General features: G+C 43.5%; 1 protein-coding gene across 1 annotated transcript in view; it reads left to right on the forward strand.

Annotated features, from left to right (window-relative positions):
- adam11.L (ADAM metallopeptidase domain 11 L homeolog) overlaps positions 1–9,380 on the forward strand; it is a 30,360-nt gene extending 20,980 nt beyond the window's left edge. The window contains exons 17-27 of the mRNA XM_018234833.2: positions 1,206–1,301; positions 1,845–1,925; positions 2,789–2,839; positions 3,110–3,173; positions 4,215–4,314; positions 4,575–4,694; positions 4,789–4,957; positions 5,354–5,468; positions 5,574–5,664; positions 6,037–6,054; positions 6,698–9,380. Of these exons, the coding sequence (XP_018090322.1) occupies positions 1,206–1,301; positions 1,845–1,925; positions 2,789–2,839; positions 3,110–3,173; positions 4,215–4,314; positions 4,575–4,694; positions 4,789–4,957; positions 5,354–5,468; positions 5,574–5,664; positions 6,037–6,054; positions 6,698–6,713 (921 nt within the window). The 3' untranslated portion in view covers positions 6,714–9,380. The remainder of the gene's footprint in view (positions 1–1,205; positions 1,302–1,844; positions 1,926–2,788; positions 2,840–3,109; positions 3,174–4,214; positions 4,315–4,574; positions 4,695–4,788; positions 4,958–5,353; positions 5,469–5,573; positions 5,665–6,036; positions 6,055–6,697) is intronic.
- The last annotated feature ends 2,902 nt before the right edge of the window (positions 9,381–12,282 follow it).

The raw sequence follows: 12,282 nt of genomic DNA on the forward strand, positions 1-12,282 counted from the left end.
GAAGGTGACATAGAGTTAGATAAAAACCTTCTTTCTTATTACTATAAAGTAGGTAAAGTAACTTAATTAGATTGCCTTCCATCTATGTGCTGGGTCATATCCAGCTGAACCTCAGGCCAAAGATCAGATCATAGCAGAGGCCAATGTGGTCCTTAAACGTGCCCAATAGATATCTGCCCAATTTTAAAAACTGTGGCACAGTTGTGAAAAGACTTCTTCTTGGAAAGTTGACAGATTCCTACCATTAGTGTAATGGTGGCCATAGATGTTGGGTGCATAACAGAGATGATACATAAGTTACTGTGATGGTCAGGTCATGAGGAGCTAATTGACCTGCCTGTATGTGTTTGGTGGGAAGTGGAGTACCCAGCAGAAACCCACACAGACACAGAGAGACCATACAAACTCCTCGCCCCGGCTGGAATCCAACCTAGGACCCTTGTAGTCCAAGGTAGCTTTGTGGCCTCAACTTGTATTTCATGGACTATATACCACAAGCTACTTTATTTTTAGCTATTGCTGACCCCACATATGGTCGCCTTGGTTACCATAATTTCCATTAGTAATATCTGAGTTTTCATTACGGTGTGAGTTTGTTCATCTACCTACTATGGCTTTGTTACCTGATGTTTATGGGCATGGTAAAATGAAAAAAAATCTGCAATGTAGCAGTATTGTATAAAGGGAACAATGTCAATGAGGAAGTCTACAAGAAATAGTGTAAAGAGGGAGAGTCTCAGGTATTGAGAACAGTGTAAAGAGGGGAGTCTTGGGGAAAGAGAACATTGTAAACATTGGAGTGTCAGAGACAGGAAACAATATAAGGAAAGGGGAGTATCAGGGGCAGGGAACAATGTAAAGAGGTAAAGGTAACCATACACTATATATCTTTTCCCAATATGTCCATCTAAATTGGACAATATTAGACTTTAATCCAATTGTTGGCCCTAGGCACAAACGATAGGTTATAACAGCGGATATAGGAGCCGTCGGAGCAAAGACTGCATCAACTAGCTTACTTGGTTAATCAAACCTACCCGATCTTCATCAGGTCAATTTTTACAGGTAGACAATTGATCCCAAACCATTGGTGCACATGCAGGCTGGAAGTTCACATGGGGCTACCACACAGCCATGTTATTATGATTAATGTTATTTTTTGTCAAAGCATCCAATAGATTTGATCATGTTGCCTTTTATTGCAGGAATGTAACAAGTCCAGAGCAGGGAATTGCTGCAAGAAGTGCACCCTCAGCCATGATGCTATGTGCAGCGACGGATTGTGCTGCCGGGGCTGTAAGGTAATATTCTCAGGTGTCGCTGTGTGAAGAACTGTAGGTGCTAATGGGTATCTAATATAAAGTAATCATTTGCACCATCAGTGTCGGACTGGCCCACCGGGATACCAGGGAAACTCCCGGTGGGCCCAGGTGTCAGTGGTCCCTCATGCTGTTAAATATTTGGCCTATTTCATGGCCATTCCCTATTTCTAGGAAGCTAAATAGATGGAATAATAGTTTATAGTATGTAAAGAATAGAGATTAGAAGAATAGGGGTTGAGTGAGGAGAGGAAGAATAATTGTACTGAGAGTGGGCCCCTGGTCTAAGGTTTTTGGGTGGGCCCCTGGTCTAAGGTTCTTGGGTGGGCCCCTGGTGTCCCAGTCCGACACTGTGCACCATTGCAATTACAGCAATGCAATTTGCAGTGTTAAACAATTAATCGTTTTAATTCCTTATACAGGATAGAAGATATGTGCAATGGTTACTTTGGACATTGTGTTTTTAGATTGCTCAAGAGCCCATTGTTGACTATAATAACATAGTGTACTTGTTCCCCTTCACAGTATGAGCCCCGGGGGACCGTGTGCCGTGAGTCTCTTAATGAATGTGATGTGCCAGAGGCTTGCCCTGGAGATTCCAGCGCGGTAAGGGTTTCTTGCTGCCTCCCACCCAGCTCCATTGATCAATGATACTCTCAGTAAATGTAATTGCCGTTGAAAGCAGTATCTGTATGTCCCATGCTATTTTCTCAACGGTTCCGATGATTGAAACCAGATCCGCAAACAAGCATGGAAGGCATTGTAGGAAGTGGCTTTCCTTAAAGGGGACATATACCCATTCTCGTCTGCAAACTTTGAATACAATTCACTGCTCAGTTCAGGGATACCCCGGCTGTTTTGTTCAGTCGATACAGGGGGCAATGCAGTCAGGGACCCTGAGATGAAAAGGCATGGTTTACTAATCAAGAAAGAAGTCGGGATTGCAGTGGACCAAGGTCATGGTCAGGGTGGATAGGAGCATGGCTGTCTATGAAGGGTCATTTTATTATATTAGCCCAGGTGGACTAATACTAAGTTAGTCGTATGGGACCCTATGAATATTCATGGAGGCCCTGCAGGCAGCAGCTGGGCATAACCACAGAAGCTTAATTTACTAAGCCAGAAAGTGTCTTCTTGTGCTTTTCTGCTTAATTCTATTGCTCCTGCCATAATAGTCGGTAGAACTGAGCAGACAAGTGTCAGATGTCTCCTGCATCAGTAACATAAACTTCTGACGTTGTGTGGATAGAACAGAAGGGGGCGCTCCTGTTACAAAATCATAAGCAGTTTGGAACAAAAAGACAAAATTCATGTAAAAGGTGAAAGTGCTCAGACCAACACTCTGGGGAATTTCACATCAATTTGCGCAGGTGGGTACTTGTCCCCTTTAAAATATCAATCCACTTCAATTGTTGGGGTTGATCATCCATGGGTTCTACCTGTTAACAGTCCATGTTTTTGTCACTCAGTGCCCGGCAAATCTGCACAAGCAAGATGGATACTTCTGTGACAACGAGCAGGTAACATTTATTTATCTTTAGCTAAGACTTTCAGTATAGAGTAACATATATTGCATTTAGTTCTCATTAGCAAATCTGTTGCAAAAAGGTCCAGATACAAAGCTGATTGCCTAAATATCACCAACATGCCATGCTCTGTAAAGTAGGCAAACGAAGTGAACCTCAGAGTCTGAATATTGTCTTGCATTGTGAGCCATTAATGCTTATTAATAGATCACCCCCTGTAATTATCTTCTCCTGTACAAGCGTCTCTTTATCAATTTCCTACAGGGACGATGTTTTGGCGGTCGCTGCAAGACCAGAGATCGGCAGTGCCATGCACTATGGGGGCGCGGTAAGTCCTATGCAGAAAGCGGCTGGGAAAAAGCAATGCCACTAATTGACAATAGATGTTCTGCAGAGTGTACAGTATTCCAAAATCTCCAAAAGTTCTCTAAACGTCATGCAGTAGGGTGCACCCAACCCATATGGTGGTTCCAACTATTTACCTCTCCTCTTAGCATCTGTTTGTGACCACAGTATTGGTGGAATCATTCTGAGGGGTTGAGGGGTCCAGGGGCAAGATATCTAGTGCAGAGGCCTCCATATTTATAAAGGAGTCAAGAAGCAGCTGATGCTGCAATCAACATAGGGCCCCCAGCTATGAACAGGGCCCAAGGCAGCTGCCCGTTTGCCATATCCAAGGGACAGCTCTGGGTGTCACAAGCTGATCCTGCTCAACTGTAGCTCTAGAGCAGTGATCCCCAACCAGTAGCTCGTGAGCAACATGTTGCTCTCCAACCCCTTGGATGTTGCTCCCAGTGTCCTCAAAGCAGGAGTTTATTTTGATTTTGGTTGTATAAAAACCAGGTGTACTGCCAAACAGAGCCTCAATGTAGGTTGACAATCCACATAGGGTTTACCAAATGGCCTATCACAGCACTTATTTGGCACCCCAAGAACATTTTTCATGCTAGTGTTGCTTCCCAACTCATTTTACTTCTGAATGTTGCTCACGGGTTCAAAAGGTTGGGGATCCCTGCTCTAGAGAAAGCATTGCCAGTGCAGAAGGCATCCAAGGTCTCAGAATGTCAGAACTGCTATTGGCTTCCTAGTGGTTCCTTGGCCCTCAAGGTCTTTAGATACCAGCAGCTATGAAATAGCTCAGTGTCAGGCAGTGACGTTACACTGGGGGCTTTTGATCTTGTTCTGGGTCACTTATGATGGCCACTAGTAATTAAGCTAGATCCAATAATTGGCGTTAAACAAAGATCATTTATTGATCACACTTCCAATGGACACAAGTAAAAGGTAGGTTATTCATTCAGGAAATATTTGGGTCTGTGAGGATACGCAGAGGCCCACGATCAGATAAATACGTCTCCACTCGTTTCAGGTGCATCGGATCGGTTTTGCTATGAAAAATTAAACATCGAGGGGACAGAGAAGGGTAACTGCGGCAGAGACAGGCAGAACTGGATTCAGTGTAGCAAACAGTGAGTGAACATGAGGTGGGAATATGCGTAACCTATGTAGTGTTTTGGGGTTCATTCCAAACCTGGGCTGGGATTCAAAGTAGACTCTGGCATTTCCAGTGCACAGAGGTCTATAGCATCTTACTGCAGTCCCTCTGGTATTTTTCAGTATCTACAGATTGGGTCATTCCCTGAATGTAACTAAATAATAGATATTAGTTATCATTAAGGTTCATTAGCCCTCTAATCTGCTCTTACACTGATCATTCCTATGTTTGCAGGGACGTGCTATGCGGATATCTTCTGTGCTCCAATATTTCTGGAATTCCTCAGATTGGGGAGCTGAATGGAGACATCACCAGTATGAGCTTCTACCATCAGAATCGATACTTGGACTGTAGGTGAGTTGGGGGCAACGAGGGGTGAAGGGCTGGTAAAGAACCTTGAAGGCCATTCAGTGCCTGTAATTCCATTTTCTTTCCATTGTACACAAAGAGGGGGGCAGGTGACGCTGCCTGATGGATCGTGCTTGGGATATGTGGAAGATGGGACACCATGTGGCCCCAATATGATTTGTTTGGATCGGAGGTGCCTCCCTGCATCTGCTTTTAATTTCAGCACCTGCCCTGGCAGTTGGAATGGCGTGATCTGCTCAGATCATGGGGTAAGTGTAGGCAAGCCAGGATACCATTACTTTCTGATCTAGATAATAGTAGTTATAGTGGCTCTTCAGTTGAGCAGGAGTGGCCCTCCAGCTGTGGTTGGACAGGAAGTCCCAGTAACTAAACAATATATCAGCATCTGAGTCAAAGAAATGTGTGCGTGCTCAGACACCAATCAGATGCAAAATCTTGCTGGCAGGGGGCCGCATCAGTCAAAAGTATGAGTTCAATGTACAGTGTTATGTTTGGAAAAAACCAATGCATTCTGGGTAAAAAAACATGGCAACTGCTTCACTACAGTGGCGTTTGATGATAAGAAAGCACTTCTACCTGAGTGCCTTGTCCGACAGGGAGATGTTTTTCACGTCTGAAGAGGTTTATATATGATCTGTCCTTAGGTTTGCAGCAATGAAGGAAAGTGCATCTGTCACCCAGAATGGACTGGAAAGGACTGCAGTGTGTACGATCCGCTTCCCGTCCCTAAACCTACAGGGGTGGTAGAGAAGTACAAAGGTATTCAAATGCACTGACCACCCCTCCCAAAATGTTGTTTGGTGACTGCGGCTTTTTAAAACGCTAGGGTTAGTAAAGCTCACTGTTGTCCTCTTCTTGCCCCAGGTCCTAGTGGTACCAATATCATCATTGGATCCATTGCAGGGGCCGTCCTCATTGCTGCAATTGTGCTTGGAGGGACCGGATGGGGATTCAAGTAAGAGAACCTTGCGTGTTAATTCGCTGACTGTGGTCTCGACACACACACCTATACAGCACCCACCCTTTTTAGCAAATGATATCCATAATGCAGGGTCTGGTCCATTTAACATTTTGGAGCTAGGAAGATTCTCCCTTCAACCATAAACTAGTCCACAAGTGTTTGATGGAAGAGTGGGAACTCATGGATATGTGTCTTACATTTGTAATCTAGAAAATTACTCATAGTCATAATTACATGCACTTTCCAACATGGAGTCAAGGAGCTATCAGTTTAAGTGATAGACCAATACAAAGATATCTTTTTTTCCCATAGTATGATTAACTAACCAACCTTTCCTTTTTCCCCCCTCCTCACTTTACTATCAAGGAATATCCGAAGAGGAAGGTATGTACCAGAGAAATTCATGGTATTGACACAATAGTCCATCCTGATGGGACCCTTTAAATGGATAGCCTAGAGAACTGCCTGTCATTTCCATTAGGACTTTGTAGGCCATGGAAGAAAAGGCCCCAGAATAAATCAATTGCACCAACCTCCAGTTACACACTCCATAAGTAGCCACCAGGAGGGAATCCACTGGGAAGTGTAAGAAAACTATAACTGGATGGATGACCCAAACATTTTAGGAGTAGTTTCTTGCCCCAGTACCATTATTCTTCCTAACCTTTTTAATTAGTGTTGTTAATTCAACTTAAGCTAAGTTCACAGGTCAATAAAAACAGCTAACTTGACCTACAGCTTTTTGGCCAGTGTATGGGGGCACTCCTGGTGGCCTACCTGAACAAGATCTAAATTATCTTGTCTTATCTAATTATTGTCTTGATTTGTCCCACAGCAGTGGTGGCCAATTTGAGCAGTTCATTTAAATATATACGTCTTATACACTGGCCACCTGGGTAGGTCTATCCTACTCATGACTTTCACAATGGTTGTGGGTAAAGTCTATACAATCCATGATTTATTCTCTGGCAGTCGATTCACCTATCTATGTCTTGGGATCAACCTATTCCCTGCTTTTACCTTTCAGATCTGGAGGCGGATAGACAAGAACGCTATGCTCGCTCACCATTCCTCAATATTTAAAATCATTTCCATTAAGATCCTTCTGGGACTTTGCTAAGGAAACTAACAATCAAACCGAACTGAAGTGTAAAGAATGGAAGAGGAGCAACGGCCAATGTCTAAAGGGGAAAACGCTTGAGATCTCGCTCTGTCTTCCAAAACTGGAGTTTAACTGCCAATCCTTTGGGGGAACAAACCAAACTCTTCGACCAAGAATAAAGAGAGGGGGGCAGTCGGGGAAGCTTATTTCAAATAACAGTCATCGTAAGTCTTTGATGGTCTCTTAAAAGACCCCGGTCCGAGATGTGTTTGATGCCCATAAACGTGAGAATATAAATCAGCCCACATTCCAAATGTCTGATTAAAAACCTGCCAGGATCATTGGTACTTATTGGAACTTGGATGACTGATGCTGTCCCCCCGTAAACCCCAAATATGTCATTAGAACACTATGGTTCTAGGAGGAAAGGACCATTGAAATCACTGCCATTTATTTCTAGAAGTACTATATCCCTGAAGAACGATCACTGCCCTTAGTTTACACTGAATAGTTCGAATAGGGGGTCCCACGTTAAACTTGAATCATATCACCATAACGACTACAGAAAGTGCAATGTAGAACATGTCAGCGTAGGGCCATCGAGAACCTTCTAGAACAAGGTAATTCTTCTTGAAGCCGAGTAGCCTTCTGTCCAACTGGAATTTTCTATGAAGAAGTCTGTTTTAAGGCCTTTTTACAGAAAGAGTGTTTCGTTCCTCAACTGCAAACTCTAATTAAGTCATTAACCAGGCACCCTTTTATTAGACTGTAAATCTTGCTTGCTGACAAATACTTTTTTTTAGATTGGGACTGTAAAATGATTGCATATTTTCATCTTTTAATTGCACCAATAATTGTTAAAAGATAGATGTGGTTTGAGGGATTTTTTTTCCAACACAAACTTATTTGGCAAGTCACTACCGACAACTATGTCATTGCTACTGCACGGTGATAAGGTTTCTGCCATGCAGAGTTATGGGTAGAAATTCTACTGCGCCCAACGCCAAAAACGAGGTTCTCCATGTCTGGAGAACTTCTACAAAATGTGTGACTTCAGCAGCTAATATCCCAAACCTCATATGGAACAGCTACTCCTTTTTACAAAGGTTTTTGGATTTACCAATTTATTTTCTGTGTTGGAACAATTGGTCCAAATCCTCCTGCCCTATGGCCTGTGCCAAAATTGCTCTCTGCAATTTGTGCCAAAGTTTTGTCTGCCGAGAGGTGCCAAGTTCAGCCTGAAGTGCTCCCTGAATTAGAATTAAGGAGTACAATTCTGTGTAGGAGCACTTCTCTCTGGGGTCTGGCTGAACCCTAATTGCTGAACTAATTGAACATTTTTGATAAATCCATAAACCGATTAAATAGCTGGAATTCCACTTCCACCGACGTTAAATCCGCTCCATCATTTTTAAATTTAATTTGAGGAATACTTTCCCTTCACACCTTTAGCTGTCATTGGGGGATCACCATATAAAATGAATTTATCTGTCCGGGTTAATAATTCTACTTGAACAAAGTTAAACATCTGATCTATACCTGGCGTTCTTTTTTTCCTATTTATCTAGACGTTTCTGTCGCAAATGCTTATTTATCTGCAAGGCACTAATGAAATATTTTTGACCACCAAGTTGCACTGAAGATTGTACAGATAGGAAAGGAAAGAAGCAGAACGGGGAAGGGGAGAAGTCAGTAGACAGGAACATGTACCCTCATGATTTCATATCCAAGATGCTTTTCTTCCACCCCTACAACTTGAATCAAATGTAGTATGTGTGTGTTTACTATATGACCAAATGTCCACCAGGAAAGGACTTACAAGATGATAGCTTCCAAATCTCTCCTGTGTTTGTTTACTTCTTGTACAAGAATTTTTTTTGTGGATAAGGACAGCCTTAGGTTGGACCGGCCTTCCCTTTTAGCCAGTAATGGTGGCAACCGACAACATTCCAATGAACGAAATAGTAATTATTTCAATTCAAGACATTCCTTCCAAAAGTATTGACATTGACTTGACATTTCCATTCTTTTCTGCACCCTCAGTAGTCTGGACTCCGCTACTGTAGGATCGATGATGTTGGCTGAAGAGCATCAAGCCAACATGGAGTCAGTCTTTCCAAGACTGGTAACCTCTGAATAAGTCACTGCCAGTATGATTTTGGATTCATGGTGACCTGCAGGAAGCAACATGAAAGAACTGGCCCTTGGTGGACCAAAGAGAGAGCACAATATAGACAGGGTGGGTCTCTATAGCAGGAAGGGAGATGCTAGATCTTAGACTTGGATCTCCTGGGACTATATCAACACCTCAGTAAACATTTGTTTTTCCAGTCACCGTCATACCTTGACGTCAGTGTGGGCAAGTGTCTATTGGATGCCACCACCTCATCTTCTCAGTATCCAGATTGTGGTCCACCAGAAGCCCCACACTGCTGGATGTTTTTATTGTAAGATAAAGGAGAACCCGACTACGGAACTGAATTCTGATCAATTCTTAGCAGCTCTTACTCTTCACTTCTACACGAACTCGATGCGGAATGGGTTCGGAGAACTTGATTAAAGGGATTCTTTTATTAAAAAAATCAAATAAAATGAATGTGCTAACGAAGATTTTAGTGTGGTTCTGTTGTAACTTGTAACTTGAATTCTCTTCCTCTGATCCCTTATTGGGGAAGGGGGAGGTGTTTGGTTGGCATTTATGGCAGCCATAGTAAGAACTGGTTCATTCCATTTCCCTTTAGACTACTGCAGATTCAAGGTTTATTGTGGACACGGAGTGGCACAGTGTTAACAAGGTGAGTAGAATCGCCCTTGACATGTAAAGACCCTAGGAGTAAATTTACTAAGTGGCGAAAATTCATCAGCAACGGCTTCGCATCCATCGTAACACTGTGCCAGGTGAAAATTCGCTGGGTCAATGCTAATTTACTAAAATGCACACTTTCCGTCCTGGTAGAGCGGACGCTGGCGAATTTTCGTTCAATTCTGCCTAGCGCAAACTAGTTAGAGGTCTTGCACTAATTTGCATACGGCGGGAAATTTAAAGTTGAATGCACCTCTTTCTGTTACATGTTGCATCTAATACATTACATTGCCACTGATAATAGAGTTGTTTTAATGCCCTACACATGAGCCCACTGTAAAATAATGTTCCATATGTTATAAAATGTATGGGGGAAACCGGTTACACGAAAAAAAAAATGTAAGACTTTTGCAGCCTCTCACCCTGAAAAAAGGAAAAGAAGGCAGTGTTTTTTTGGGACTTTTAAAGTTTTTCCACTCACAAGATATGATGTAAGAAACTGAAGATTGAGGACTTTTTATGCACTTCATTGCACTTCGCCTGGTCTGGCAAAAGAGGTAATGTTCAGTAAAATCCGCATTTTAGTGAATTTGCAGAGTATCGTCCATTCGTCAGAGCGAAAAGTTGCCTGGTGATAGAGATAGAATCTCCGCAAGCATCTCTTTTACTAGTGAAGTGACGCCTGCGCCAGTTATAAATCGGCAAAGTCCCTGGGGGCAGAGACACTGGCGACGCAGGCCACTTCGCCCTTTAGTAAATCTGCCCCCAAATCTAGATTAACATTGTTGCACTTTGCATTGTGGCACCCCATCTTTTCATCCATGGATATAGCTTCATCGTATTCTTTATTTATATAGCAGATAAGACCTGTCATTTGCATCAGAACCACAAGATGGCAGTGAATAAACACACAATATATTCATATATCAACATTAAGGTGGCCATAGACGCAGAGATCCGGCGATGTCACCAAACGAGCGGATCTCTCCCCGATATGCCCACATTAAAGTGGACGATATCGGGCTGATCTGATCGTGGGCCATAGGGCCCATTAATCGGATCATAATGCATTCAAAACAGGCGGTCAGATCGCAGGACCACATACAAGCATAGATGCTGTCCGACGGGATCCGACAGGATTTTTTAACCTGCCCGATCGAGATATTGACACGGGAAGCCCGTCGGATAACCTGAGACTCAGGCCGATAAGCTGCCGACTCGGTCTGTCGGCAGCTTTTATCGGCCCGTGTATGGGGGCTTTTAGTTCCCAATTGTGCCTGAAATTTAAATACCATCAGAACTCAAAAACCTCAGAAATATTGGATCCACCCACAGCCATACTCATTGGAAAGCCTCTGGGTCACACTAATATTTACACCCATGTCAGCCAGGTTAATGGCCACAAGTAAATTGAAAGCGGTGTAATATGCTTGCGGCCCCATTGGCATCTGACTGAGAGAGTAAATAATGGACCATTAGGAGGAAGGATCTAAATTGCTTACGTTTTTCTGTAATGAGCAGTGACAACAAACCCTTTAATTCCATCGCATATCACAGACTAAAAGCCTCCCTTCGTCTTATACATTTTGCATTGACTAATATGTGTTTCACCTCCTGTATGTGCATGTGTGGGGGCTATGTTGCTGCCAGAGTTGGCTCCCCACATTAGCAAGTAAAGGTTGGAAGAACTTGGCCACCAGTTGTGAAGGATCTTACTGCTGATACTACTCGTTGATTTGACATAGATTCAGATTTTTTTAAATTTTACTTTTTTTTTCTCCCCAAAAAATACTTTATTCAACTCATTTGCTGCGACTGAAAAGTGCGCCGGGGGGGTTTGGGGATGGTCCATGTTGCACTGGAGGGGGAGGTCCAAGTTACTAGTGCAGTGAGCACAATTGCACTCTCTGCACTAGAAGAGCCGATTTTCCGTGTTGAAAAACTGAAATTTGGCTCTTTGTTACCAGGACAGGCCTGGACTGGGAGTCAAAATAGGCCCTGCCATTCCAAGTACACAGAGGCCCAAACAGCCCCCTACCAGCCCAAATAGCCCCCTTCCAGCCCACTATATGGTAACTTTCTATGGAACCATAGAGATGCCCCTCTGGCATTTGCCAGAACCCACAGAGTGCCAGGGGGCGCTGCCACCTGAGATAAGTGTCTCAACCCGCTTCATTGGTGGATCGCCCCTGAGTGCAGCGGAGCTCAAGGGCGTAATCTTCCGGCTTTTTGGTCTTCTTCAGGACGTTATTGCTGTATTGGCGCATGCGCAGTTGGAGCAGTCTTCCGTTTCTTGACAACTGCACATGCTCCGTAAGTGCCGGAAATTGCCAAAGTTAAGGAGAAGACATGAAGAAGACCGAAGAGCCGGAAGATGGCGCCCGTGAGCTTCGCTGACTCTGCAACGAGAGGTAATTAAAGGATATGGGGCACTTACAGGTGTTATCACCTGTGCAGGGAGGAGCAGGGAGTGGGACTATGTAGGGTAGGAGGCTTTATTAGTGGGGGGTTGAATTCTCCTTGAAGGAGATTTTGGACTTAAAGGAAAATCCTTTTCTAGTAGGCCCAAACAGTCAGTGCAGAAAGGGCTGACTAGAGAAATAAGAATTTAAATCTGCCACTTTAAGGGAAGAGACAGACGAGAAGATTCGGGGAGATTAAGTCGTCCGGCAACAAATCGCATCTTCTTTGGACGACTTATCTCCCT

Source organism: Xenopus laevis, chromosome 9_10L (genome assembly GCF_017654675.1).
Source record: "Xenopus laevis strain J_2021 chromosome 9_10L, Xenopus_laevis_v10.1, whole genome shotgun sequence".
Lineage (NCBI taxonomy): Eukaryota > Metazoa > Chordata > Amphibia > Anura > Pipidae > Xenopus > Xenopus laevis.